The sequence below is a fragment of the Corvus moneduloides genome, chromosome 1, assembly GCF_009650955.1.
Source record: "Corvus moneduloides isolate bCorMon1 chromosome 1, bCorMon1.pri, whole genome shotgun sequence".
NCBI lineage: Eukaryota > Metazoa > Chordata > Aves > Passeriformes > Corvidae > Corvus > Corvus moneduloides.
This window is the reverse complement of record NC_045476.1, coordinates 27,488,848-27,502,661: the sequence shown is the minus strand read 5'-3', so window position 1 is coordinate 27,502,661 and position 13,814 is coordinate 27,488,848. Positions and strand designations below refer to the sequence as shown.

Genomic DNA, 13,814 nt, shown 5'->3' with positions numbered 1-13,814 from the left:
CTTTTAGACCCCCCTCATTTTACGGATCTTGCACGTGGTCTTGAGATGGATAAAATAACCCAGGCAGTTAACAACAAGTGTGAACTTTAAAATTACTCTGAATGGGTGACACTATTTCTCCTTAGCTGATTCTCAGATTTTCTTGGTTGTCTGTAGAATCTCATACTAAGCTGCAGGGGATCTGTGGTACTTGTTAAGCTGAAACTATTATGTGTTCAATACAGTTCTGTCCATATGAGACTCCTTTGCTAAATAAAAGTGATAACAAGTGTGTCTGGTAGATATTCCAAAGTAAACCAGACAGAGAAAAAAACAATCTAGTACAGTGGAAAGGAGCTTTTTTCTGTGAGCCAACAAGTGTTTACATTCAGGGGGACTGAGTCTAACAAGCATTTGGGACAATCCCAAAGTGTACTTCATATACTGGATGATCCCTAAGCCAAATACACTCTATACAATGTATATATACAATCTATACAAATGTACAATGTATTTTGAGACCATGGGAGGGATTTCTCTGCTGATTCCATTCCATCCTGAAATGTGTGTTTAATAACTATCTTATGTCTTCAGGGCCATTTTTCCCAAGACAAGAAGAAATACAGTGTCCCATTAAATCTCATTTCAACCTTATTAATTTCCAATCAGGCAAGATATCCAGGAAGGTGAGGCCCTCTATTTTATGCTACAAAATTATCTCTGCATGGACAGCCCAGATGCATTTCAACTGATTCCTCACTAAAAAAGAGAGAGCAGCTGATGCAATGTTTTTCTTTTTTGATTCTGACCATTGATTGCTCCAAATCCAGAGTCCAAATCATTGTCAAACTGTGCGAGTTTTGAGTGCCCCATATAATATAAGTTCTCATTTGATAGACCAGACAGTAGGAGTGTACCAGTAAACACCGTGAAGGGACAACATTAAATACATGACAATCTTTTAAAAAGTACTTTTTAAAACCTGTATGTAACAGTTTGCAAGATACGCATAGTCAGAAATACAGTATTTTCATATAATTATGCCTCTGCCTATTATGCCTCTGCAGCTTTAGTAACTGTACTAATTGTTTTTTCCCCAGTGCAGTTGAATGTTCAGAGTTACTTCTGACTATTTTAAAAGGAAACCTGTATATGTTTCTTCAGGAGCCCCTTGGGATAACTGACTGTGGGGATAGTTGACATAGCCCAGCTCAGAGATTTAAGACATGGATTGAACATGATGCAGCTCACAACAAACAGTTCTGGACAGTTTTCTACCTGATCTGTTAACACATAGCTTATGTATGTTATTTACAAATGTAGTTATGGGTATGCAGCTGTAGCCATAAAGAGAGTCACAAGTAGCTGTTCAGAAAGTCTAGCTTGACATGAAGTGTATATAGATTACTTTTAGACGTGGACTTGTAGATTCTTGCTTCCTCTGCAGACCCCAAATTTCATTAAAACCATTATTCTGGGCCCTACTTTGAGGACATGATTATACATAATGGATGATGTAGTAACTGTGAAGGTAGAATGCTTTGAGGGGGGAGGTTTAGTTGTGAGGCACGGTTGGAATTTCACTTAAGGTGAGTGACACATATTTTTCAGTTCAGTCCTCATCTGAAACAGAAACCAATGGTTCAGTAAAAGGGTTGGTTTAGTGTCCCTGCAGGCACAGAGCTTTCTCAACTGCCTACTGGGAGTCGCTACTAACACGAGGCGGAGCTCCCTGGTTCTTGCCTTTAGAGTTGGTTTGGGGTTTTTTTGAATTAGTCTGAATCATATGAGAAGCCTGTTTCATTTGATGCAGTTTACATCAATTCAACATGCTACTTAATAACTAGAACTACAAAATTCTTACTTTTGAGCCTTCCTAGTGGCTTGGCCACAAATTTGGTGCTCTCCTGGAAGATACTGTTATGCCTGAAACCTCTGTGTTTCCAGAGAAGATTCCAAAGCCAGTTTTTTCAACTGATGCACTAGACAAATATTCCAAAACCCAAATCTCTTAGAGCTTAGAAAGAAAAAGAGGAAATCCATTTCTTTAAGAAAAAAATTTCAAAATTTAGGAGACAATTCTAGGGACTATAAGGAACCTGATAAATGGTAAACTAGAGTATTCTGGCAAGCAGATAGATTTCATATTGAATTACGGATTTGTCCAAGTGGCCTCTTATTTTGTTAAGCTTCTCATAATGTAATAGTTATTTTCATTCATACTACAGAGTTCTGTAAAAGACATAGCAGTAAATAGTACCTGAAGTGTTTATGAAGAGAGACAGCACGGATCTACACTGTGACAAGTAACAGCACATTACAATAAAGAATGTCTTCCAGGTGATACAGAAAATATTTTCTTTTCAGCTATTTCTCTGATGTCTTAGCAACGAAATGAAAAAATTTCAGCATTAATTAGAGCTGCTTTAATAATTGCCATTTTTAATTATTGTTGTTATTAGTATTATCATTATTATTATTTTGTTATTATTTGTTATGAATTACCCTGTACTTCAGGTTCAATATTTTCAATCCTCTTGCCTCTCACTAAATTGGAGTGATATATTTGGGTTTTGTATGTCATTCATGTGCTGACCTTTCCTGGAAAGATGTATTGTGTTTATATCCCGTATGTGACATGACAGAAAAATCAAACTCTTCTGTTCTGACTGGAAAGCTGTAAATTAATGATTCCTGGCAAATAGGTCATCCAATTACAACTTTTGTGGAGGCAAGGTGGTCTTTAATTTCTGAGTGGATGCAACAGTTTTTCTAATCCGTTAGAAAGCAAAAGCTGATTAGATGGAAACTATCGGGTTTTCGTTTTCATCATTAACTTTTTTTAGGTCTCGTCTGTCTCACAGCCAACAGTGCTGTGACTCTTTTTCTTAATTCCAGTGCTAAGATATGCCTAAATGCTATGAATTGAAAAGAAAACCAAAACTAAAATACCCAAGAATCAGTACTACTGAAAAGGCCTAACGCTGCTGTCAGGGTACGTAAGGCCTGCAGCTGTAGATTGCTAGATCATGAAACACTGAACCTTCTTATCTCACTGAGTGTATGAGTCTTTACCAGCTATATAATACTGACCATATAATGAGACCAGAGAGTAGAAACATGATAGGCTATGTCATTCAAAGCAATAAACTATTATCTGGGACATTGCTGTGAAGAGCTGTGTTGACTTTCACAAAGATGGATGTTGGTTTGGGTTTTTAGCATGCCTCCCTTGCTCTTATGTAAAGTTAAACAGGGTTATGTAATAGATTTTTGGCAATTAGTGTATTGAGTTTGATCAGATGAGCTAAGAGCACTGATTTTTGGTGCAGGAGTCTGGTAGAACATGTGTACTGTTATCAAACAAACTGGTTGTGAGAAGTTTCCTATTGAGACTTTCCTCTGGAGTTTCTTACATCTTACAAAACTCTGACTCGTTTTACTGACTTACGTAGAACAAATGAAAGAAATGATGAAATTATAAAGGAAGCATCAGTGCTGTCTTGGGAAATTTCATTATAGAGGAATACAACATTGGCAAAAGGACACCTGCCTTTCATTCTCCCTCAAGAAGCTGCATCTCATTTAACAAAATTCATGGCTTTAATGAATATACTTGGAACGGTGGTTTCAGAGCCACCGGATGTTTTCATTTGATAGACCAGAAAGTAGAAGTGTACCAGTAAACACCATAAAGGGACAACATTAAATACATTAAAATCTTTTAATACTTTTTAAAGTATTTTTTAAAGTACTTTAAAACCTGTATGTAACAGTTTGCAAGATGTGCATAGTCAGCAATGCAGTATTTTCATCTTACGAATTTTAATTAGTCTGTTAAGTGATAAAAGTATATCTGTCTTCACTAATAATGATTTTACTACAGAAAATGTGTAGACCAGCAGCACATTTTTCAGAATTCACAGGGCTGAGGGATTTTGGTGCTAATTTTTGTTTCTGGTATTTTTAGAAAGGTCTAATTTTGTTGTCATTGAAACTGAGAGATTACCTCTCAAATTAGTAGGAGCTGGCCCTTGCTCATGGATTTTTCAGTGTCACACAACACAACAATTGATAATGAGGGAAAGTTCATATGACTCTATCATGCTTAGATATTTCAGGTGTTTGTGGCCTGTTAATAACCTAGACTGAGGGAGATGCATATTAAAATTATTCTTTTGAATGAAGTGTCAGAATTCATAACAGCACATACAGCAAAAGATTTACATCATGTTTTGCTGCTTTGACTTTTTCTTACACAATTCCCTGAAGAGCAGTTGCTGATGATGCACAATGCTAACCAAACACAATAGATCTAACAGTGGTTTAGGGTAGGAGTTGTGAAACTGCACAGCAGTATAGTTATAAACATAGCATTTGAGCAGTATGTTTCCTTGACATTTGTTGTGTGCTGCTTAGTCCTAGTGACAAAACATCATGTGTACGAGTAAAACTGGACATGAAATCAGCTAAGGAGGCTCTCAGCCTTCCAACTGCAGTTTGCTGCTCCCAGAACACCAGAGATTTTGTAATAACTAAAAGTTGTTACTATATGGTCACCTGTTCAGCTGGACCATGACAAAGAACCAAGTTGCTGTACCTTCCATTTTTACCACAAGAGCTCAGGCCAAAGAAGGTATGAAATGGAAAGATAACTTCTGTGCCTTCATGTGACTTCTCACAGTACTAGGGATTCTCCCAGGAGGAGACTGGCATGCATAAAAGGGGAACTTCCCTCTAGTTTCTGCCAAATATTTGCTGATTACCTCCTCTTCAGACATGAGATCAAGAAATTTGCTCCTGGGTACAATCTCCTTTTCTCTGTGGAAGCACTCATCACTTAATGCCGTGGTCCATGGAAAACAGACAACTTCTGTCATCCCCCTGCCTACTATTCAAGCACAGAATGAAGTTAGCTTCTGCTATGTTATGTAGCCTGAAATAATGTGTTGTATTGATGCTTTAGGGTAGTACTTTCTGCTAAACAGTATTAAAATGTACACATAATATTTTCTTAAAGGACACAACATCAAGCTACTACTCCAGAACTTTCTGTTGTCCTATAAGTAATTAAATCTGCAGTTTAATCCACTGATACTCAACCCGTCTGGCCCTTGCTTTGATATGCAGCTCTGATTCCAAAGCAGGGGAAGAGGTTGCCTTTCCTTGGAGCATCAAATATGGTCCCAAACCAAAGAAAGGTCAGTGGGCTGGCTGCTCCTTCACGCTTGCTGTTACCCAGCAGCTTTTCAGATACCACCCTGCTGAGTCTATTTCTGTGCTCAGCATTTAGTCAATTAATGGATTTGAGAGCTGTAGGTGACCTGTTTCAGATCAAATTAGTGTAAAAAGCAAGCTTCTGTTTGTTGAATCCATAAAGTGAATTCAGTCTGCTTTCTAGGCCCACTCAGGCATTTTTACCCTCCAAATTCTTTAGTATTTCCAGGACGTTAAACAGTTGCTCTCGTCTTATAGTGTACTGCAGTTTGAGGGATGGGGGTGGGGGCTGTTGTTGATCCCATTCTAAAGGCCTACAGTTCCCTTCAGGAAGCTGAGAGAAGTGAGTTTGGTGGGTGTAATCTGCATTGTATTGTGTGTACTGGTTAGACAAGTATTTTTTTCAGAACCACAATTTGGACATGGCTGCAGGTATGATGAATTTTAAGCATCAAATAGCCCCTATCACCTGAATTTCTTATGATCCTCTGTGTCTGAATGCTCTGAGCATTGAAGTTGCTGATGGCAAATCCTCTACTGACAGAAATCCTTTAAGTGGAGTTGTAACAGCTTATGCCTTCTGCCTTCTAAAGTATTCACTTTATTCACATGCACCCGTTAGATTCTGATTTTCACATAGAAAATATAAGAGAAACTCCAAAGCAGTCAGTCATATTTTGCTGCTGACTTTTCCACATGGTGTAGCTGTATGTGAGAAAATGTGACTGCAAGCTGATATTCCTGTAGTTTCCAACTGCTTAAATAAATAATTTGAAAGATATTGGAAACTGGTAAATGTGGACTGTTTCAAAAATCTTCAGGCTATTGAAGGTGGCCTGGACAGCATCTTTTTAGCAATAAAATATGTGTGTAGCACAGGTTTCTTTGCAAATCCTTGGAACTGTGAAGTCCAACTTGTGATACAGTCAGAGATAAAGTAACAAAATTCATTGTGTTTTCTCTGTTCTGAGTTTTTCAAACATTGTTGGTATAAAAAAAAGAAAGATAATTTTGATGTATTTGCCAAAGAAACAGTCGAGATTTGACAGTAGACTGCAAGATGCACTAATCAAGCAAAACAAAGTAACTAAAGGTACTGTATTTTAATAGTTATTTGCTTTCAAAATGTTAAAATGTTAGAATACTTGGGAGTTGTTTGCAAATATAGTGAACAACTTGTGTAAGGGTAGAACTTCCTTCAGGTCTAGACTGGCCTCATTTGAGTAGTTTCCAGTGGAAGTTCACCGTTTTTGATTATACCTCTTTGTGTTTCAGATTAGGCCATAGGCCCAGCTGACTTGAACTGCACCTTGGCTGTAAAATACACCTGTCTTTCTTTGAGTGGAGTTCTTTGCTGCATGGATGATTGATAAAATAAACCCAGAAATTCTAGCCTAGAGAGTACACCATGCCAAGCCTCCTTTGCCAGGCCCCCTCTTCACATGAATCTGTGCATGCTTGCAACATGTGGCACTATTAATCAGATAGCTCCTGAAATTGCTTGTAGTTGTTGTTTGACATACTGCATGCATGTTTCAAGGCATTAAACATAACTGACGTGTGTTTTCACTTCCATGCTTTTTTTTTTCTTCTTTTTCAGGCAGAGGGTTCCAGACTCCAGAGAGAACTGAGAGGATATTTAGCAGCCATTAAAGGTGATTTTTAAGTTTTATATCTTGATTTCATTAAGCAAACTTTTTTTTAAAAATTGAGACAAGTAAGCTTGTTTAAAGTATACAAAGACAAATGCAAGTAAGATTCTCTTTAACCTGATGCAGGGATTCTGCACCTTCAATGTCAACTCATGTGTACAGTCTTGCATCCTCTACTGTCCTTTGTGTGCATCCTCCACTGCCCAGATTCTCACATTGCATGCATTTTCAACACCCACAAAGTCTATGCACCTTGTTATTCATCTTTGCAAATGCTAGAATATGAAATAACTCATGCAAGGCAAGGGATTGCTTGATCTCCACAACTGTAACATTTCCAGGTTATTACTAGTTGGGTGATGAGCTTTCTCCAAAACCACACTCCCTGTGATAATGTGATTTCTCATCTATTTACGGCTGCTTAATCCATTTTTTTAAAGTTTAAAAGTCAAATGTGATGTCTTTTGATACTACATTGAAAATCTAAGTAGCAGAAGTTCACTAGCCAGTGCTTAAATATCAGAGATAAGTAAACAGTCATTTAAATCCTACTAGACATTTGTAAATCCAGCACACTCAACAGAGCACTGTATGCAAAGTGTTCTCTTTCTCACGCCACCTCTCTTTGGAGGAGTTGGAGGCTAAAGGGAAGGGAATAAGAGTTGGTGACTGATTGAGAGACAGTAGCTTCTTGAGATAAATATAAATATATGATAAGTATATATATGTGTATATATATTTTTAACCTGGCTCTAGTCCAGTAGGGAAAATTTTGCAAATGAGTATTAACATCCCTGGAAATCATTGTCATAGTAACACTTCATCGGCTGTTCACAGGCAGGTAAGAAAGCTCTTTTTGCTGGGAATTATAAAATGGGAAACAAAGCAGTAGCTTACTGTCTTTGACCATCTATTCTTTTCTGGATGGCCTGCCCAGGGAAAATTCCATACCAGACAAATTTGCACAAATGTCTTTTGTTCTTAGAGGAAATGATAGCATCAGTCTTTTTAGGGGAACCCATTAAATGCTAATTTTGCTTTCTTAGTTTTCACTCTTCCCCACACACATTGTCAGGTGGTTACTCAGAAGCAGCAGGATGATGCTGTTTGTTGGCTAGATGTCTTACCTGTCACATAAGCTGACTGTTTACATGCTGCTTTGATTTCTGTATTGGTGACAACAACTCTCCTCTCTGTTTCATCTTCTTTCTCCATCTTTCTCTTCTTTTCCTAGCACTCTATACTCACGGCCCTTTTGATCTTTTGCTCTCTAATGGGCTACTTTTTGCACCAAGCTTTGTGATTATCTTGGTGTTAAATTTTCCATTGTTTAAGTTTTGCCTTTTTAGCCATGCTTTTCTGTTTAGCGTCTTTCTCTTGTTGCAGCCTTTAAGTAATTTGGACTGACTTTCTTACTCAGAATGAAAAGTGCTTGCTAGCACCTTATTATCTACGTGTCTTTAAAAAGATCCAGTCATAAGCAGTCATGAGAGCCTTAAAAATGTCAAAGTCAACAAGCCATCAGTGGGAGTCCTTTGCACACATACTGTCACACACTGGTGCTGTGGAGTGAGCACACAACCCAAGACAGTAGAGCACAATACACAGCTCTGGCATCTCAAAGATGACTAGGTCAGTAGTGCCAAAGACCAGATTTTGGGTGACTGGAGCACCTGCTACAGTGTCTCGGTTGCAATTCTTTGAACAACTGCTATCATTAAAAGATTTTGGGGTATCTATGCACAAAAGCATGGGAACCCCCATGTTTAGGCACTTGAGTGGGATTTTGGCGCCAAGGATGTCAGAGACTTGGAGTCATGCTGTCGTCAGGGGCTCATTTTGCAGGAAAAAAGGTCAATCATATAATTGCATATATTGGAATTATTGGAAAATAATGCACTTGACATCCTTATATTCTTGGATGTATGAGAGAAGCAGTTAATTGTAAAGGGTTTTGGGATTTGAACTTCAGTAGTGAGTTCCATTTTGCTGCATGACTTCTGAGTGACTTAATACTGGAAGTAGGAAGTACAAATCCAGGCACGATTTCATAGAATCATAGAATGGTTTGGGTTGGAAACCCCCCTGCCATAGTCAGGGATGTCACTCACTAGACCAGGTTGCTCAGAGCGCCATCCAACCTGACCTTGAACACTTCCAAGGATGGGGCATCCACTTCTTTGGGCTACCTGTTCCAATGTCTCGCTACCCTCTGAGTAAGGAATTTCTTCCTAACATCTAATCTTAATCTCTCCTCTTTTAGATTCAAACCATTAATTCCCCTCTGTCCTACCACTGTCTGCCTGTGTAAAAAGTTCCTCTCCCTCTTTTTCATAAGTTCCCATTAAGTACTGTCTGGCCAAAAGGAGGTCTCCTCAGAGCCTTTTTATCTCCAGGCTAAACAACCCCAGCTCTCTCAGTCTGTCTTTGCAGGAGAGGTTCTCCATTTCTCTGAACATCTTTGTGGCCTTCTCTGGACCTGCTCTAACAGGTCCACATCTTTCTTGCGCTGTGGACTCCAGATACAGAACCCAGGTGGGGGTTTAAGCAAGGAACAGTCAACTGAGCCTTATTATGAGCCTCTGTCCCTTCATTTTAATATACTTGACAATTGAGATTTAGTATCACACATTCTTAAAAGAATTTTTGCTGTATTTAGACTTCTTCTCTTGTTCACTGGTGCTTTTTAGCCTTAGCTGGACCTTGATCTTTCTTTTTGGTTATTCAAGGCCTCGGAGGAACCATGCCATAAAGCTGTTGAACTTGTGAATGGCTTTTACATGCCATTTTATTTCACCTGCATGATAGTTTAATGTCTGCTGTGTCTCAGTGGTGTTTGTACTGACAAGACTGTGTGCTATCCTCCATAGCTTTAGTCATCTCATGCCTCAGGCTTGTGTCTCTTCCAGTCTCCATGGCAATATGTATCTGGGTTTTATACTTCATGATTTATTTTTAAGCTTTTGTGAGCTGTAAGGGACTTGAAAGGTTTTAAGGGCCAATTGTTACAGAAACCCTAACTCAGTCACCCATTTTCTAGTCCCAAGCTCTTTTCAAGTACCAGTGCAGATGGGGAAGATAAACCTGGATCTTCATGCAGGTGGCAAGGTGACAGAGGTAAAAAGTAGTCCTGCATGAGGAAAAGAAAGCACCACACCCTTCAGGTGGCTTAATGTAGCGATAAAGAGTAACTGGTCTACAGGAAGGGGAGGGGAGATTTTTGAGGTCTGTAAGCAGTTCTGCTGCCTAGTTGTCAGTCTGTGGCTGATAGAACAGCACATATCCTCCAGACACAGAAATCTTAAAATCAGTAATGTAATTTCTTAAAAGCCGTAAAACTATTCATCATCTTTCTGAAAGATTTATTCATTAATTATGAAATTATTTAATTGTTCCAGTGGAAACCCTAATGGATTACTAGCAATAACAAATACAACCCTTATGGCAGGATAGGTCATTTCTCTGAAGAACCACATAAGTAATATTAAGAGCCAGACCAAGATGTCTCACCCCATCAGGAAAATGGAAATTTCTTCATGATTCGGGCTAAATTACCCTGCAGGGGAGTGAGGAGGCCCCACAGTATGAGTTCTACAGCCAACATGCTGTTCCAGGTCTGTGTCCTTCGCCATGGGGGCTTGAGTACATTGGAACTGCGATGGTAAAGAGTCACCTACCCTCTACCATCTCTGGTGTGCTTAAAGGGAATTTCTCTGCACTGCCACCCCCAGGATCCCTATCACATAGAGGCCTCTAGAATTTTTGGGGGGCTCCAGGGACAGGGACTCTTTCCCATAGAAATAGGGATCATTTAATCTGAGAAGCTCAATCTTCAGTAACTGGATTATTTAGCAACATTTTTCTTAAGTGATTCAAATGTTTTGGCACTTTTAGTTATTAAATAAAGGACCAATTACCAACAAGTAGTACTGAATGAAACAATTGATATTAAATATAAATTTCTAACTGTTCCTCAGCAGTAAAAATTCTTTTCACATTTCTTAGTACTTTAATGACTTGCTTTTAACAATTTATCTTTCTCAGTGATAGCAGTTAAAAATAGCAGAGAGAGCCTGCAGTCTGTAACTAAGACACTAATCCTCTTAAATTTAGTGCTGAATAATGCATAAAAGGTATCAGTGTGTAAGAAATAATTCTATGTGAAAACCAGCCAAATAAAAAATCATTGGACACTGTAAGTTTATGTCCAGAGGCATGAAAAAGAATGAGAATTCACTGGATTGGTATTTACCTCTTCACTCATTTGGAGTATTGCAGTAAACCTGGTATAGATGCAGTCAGAGGGGAGTAGGATAGATGGTCTTAGCCTGGAAATTTCAGATTGAAGCCCCTGACTGCAAAAGCCAAATACTTTACTGCCCACTTACCTGACACTGCAGCTGGATTTGACTGATGTTTTTTACAAGAATGTGGTGGAATGAAGGATTATTCAGTTCTCAGAACTGAAAAAAGTGTAAAAGTGGGTGCAGTTTTGATATGACTCAAGCATGGCATATTAGGTGTGTTTTACATATTCTCTTAAGCAGATATACGCTAAGAGTCCTGTAGTACTTAAGAAAGAAAGTCTAGGAAAAGGTGCCAACATTGTCTGTGACCGAGCTGAGTGCAAGCTGCAGGAGGGATTATCTAGCAGCTGTGCTAGCCTGCCTGGACCTCTGCTTCAGGTTTATCACGCAGAGTGCTTAAGGGCAGAAGTTCAGGTATCAGAAAGGGTCAACTGTGAGCAGGGATGAGCAAACCCTCATGGTCTGTACGTTCACCCTGATTGGAGAGAAGCAGCCTTCTTATGCATAGAGATACTCTGTTGGTTTTGCCTTACCTCTTGAGTTGATTAATTTGCAGCGGCATTAAAGATTTTAAATGAATCCTGCCTGAAAATATACAAGAAGATCATCTGTATTTTATTGTAATTTGGTATCTTCTAAGGCAAAAAAAAAAATCCCTTTTATTCAGGGGAACATTTTCTTAGCTGGGGATGCATCATCCTAAGAATTAACCATGAAGGAGAAAAGGAAGAAATACATCTTAATTCTTGTGCTATCCTAATATTCTAAGATGAGCTCTGTCAGTAAAAACCATGCCCAAGACAATCCCCAGAGAGATCAAATATTCTGTTTTGGCTCAGTACCTTTTGATTTAAGGGTGAAAGCTTGTACCTTCTAAACACCAGTATTTCCTTTGTACTTGTTCTCCCCCATGCCATTCTCTCTTTTGTACTCAAGGACTAAGAACAGGCATGTACTTTCAGCTTTTTCAGTATCGGTTTTCCTATCCTACCCATTCCATAGACCACCACTTTCTTATTAGGAAGTGTGCATTCCTGCATTCATTTTCCTGTCATATTTGGAGCATGCATTTTGGGAGTGTGTGGTGGAATACCAACTGACTAGATCAAGTCTGCTCTTCTACACACTCAAGTCTCAAATTAATCTTCCTCTTCTACTGTCACGGCGGAGTTGGATGGTAGAAGGCGTCTCCAGGAGGAAGCCACTCAATGCAGCCACCACACTTGCACACACCATACACACACACCGGATAGCTGGCAAAACAGTCCGATGATGAAGGAGCAGGAAGGGTCTCCACATGGGGTTCTACGGGAGAGATTTATTGCAGCCATACCAGCGCAAGGTCGCAGAGAAAATACCCTGTTAACAATGGGTGGACCCACGGCTACAGAGTGGAGTAGAGAGAGCATCAGGGACCAATGATCTGAGGGCAAGGGGCGGTATAAAGGCGGGGCCAGGGTAAGGGAACCAGTAGGGAAACTCTGATGACGTATAAGGTGACAAGGGGTGGAGCGGCCAATGGAGCCAACCAGGGAAGCAGAACTGGGGTACATTAACATAAAAGAACAGAGCATTGTAGAGGAAGCTTTTTCAGTCACCCTAAGTTGGAAATGAATTTAGGACTTGTCCCACCATAGGACTCCGTTCCTTGTCTAGCCCCACATTCCACTCATTAATGTTTCTGTGCAGAAAACAAAAATATTGATGTTATTTCTGAATTCATTCACTGAGCAGTTAAATGTGAAGATCATGCTTAGAGATATTTTCAAGATAGCAGACAGATTTGACTACAGGAAAAAAATGTGCTTCTTAAAAAAAAGTTAATGCTAAGTAAAAAATTCAAGTATTGTTCAAATTTTGCAAAGAAGTTGAAAAAGAAGTCATCATTTTAAAATTACTTATTTGGAACTCTTAGAAAGTCAGGTGAAACGAGTTTGGTTTCAGTGGACTCAGAACCGTATTCAGCATCTAATGGATTCCTGCTGTATCAAAATACAAACCCCAGTGCCTTCACTGAGGGTGGTTTTTTATTCATTGGGGTCAAACTGATCTCACTGAAGATAGATTTAGGCCCTTTCTCACAATATCATTGAAGCTGTTTTACATTTAAGCCAGCTCCTCTGTGTATTACAGAGTGATAACCATCAATAGTCCCTGTTCTTGTCCCACCTGTGGTAGCAAGAGTTCCGAAAGTGGCTGATCAGTTTGGCTTAGCACAATCCTCTGCAGGCACCACCCTGTTGCAAGCATAAATAAGCACTGGGCTCCACAGGTATCTCTTTTCTAAATTTGCCAGAGAGAATAGCATAGTGGGTACATGTGGCTGAAAATAAAGATATTTAGCAACTATTTCTTGTAGTTTGCACTTACATGTTCCTCTTTCTGTCTAATTGCAGGAATGCAAGATGCCTCAAAGAAGCTTACAGAGTCTCTCCATGAAGTGTATGAGCCAGACTGGTACGGACGTGAAGATGTGAAAATGATTGGAGAGGTAAGATGTATGGAAAGAGGGAAGAAGTATTTTGTCAGCAAGTGGATTAATCTGAGCTTCTGAGAAGAAGTGTGCATCCAAAATTGACCTTAATCCTTCATGTCATGTTAAATCCTGTTTTCTCAGCATATAAATTTATGGGTCTTGTGAAATGCAGCTCCTGCTGGC

General features: G+C 39.2%; 1 protein-coding gene across 8 annotated transcripts in view; it reads left to right on the top strand.

Moving 5' to 3' along the window:
* The window catches only part of AMPH (amphiphysin), a 136,549-nt gene that overhangs the window by 71,918 nt on the left and 50,817 nt on the right, over positions 1–13,814 (top strand). For all 8 annotated transcript variants that reach the window (XM_032103235.1, XM_032103225.1, XM_032103218.1 and 5 more), the window contains exons 3-4: positions 6,797–6,851; positions 13,552–13,646. In XM_032103235.1, the coding sequence (XP_031959126.1) occupies positions 6,797–6,851; positions 13,552–13,646 (150 nt within the window). The remainder of the gene's footprint in view (positions 1–6,796; positions 6,852–13,551; positions 13,647–13,814) is intronic.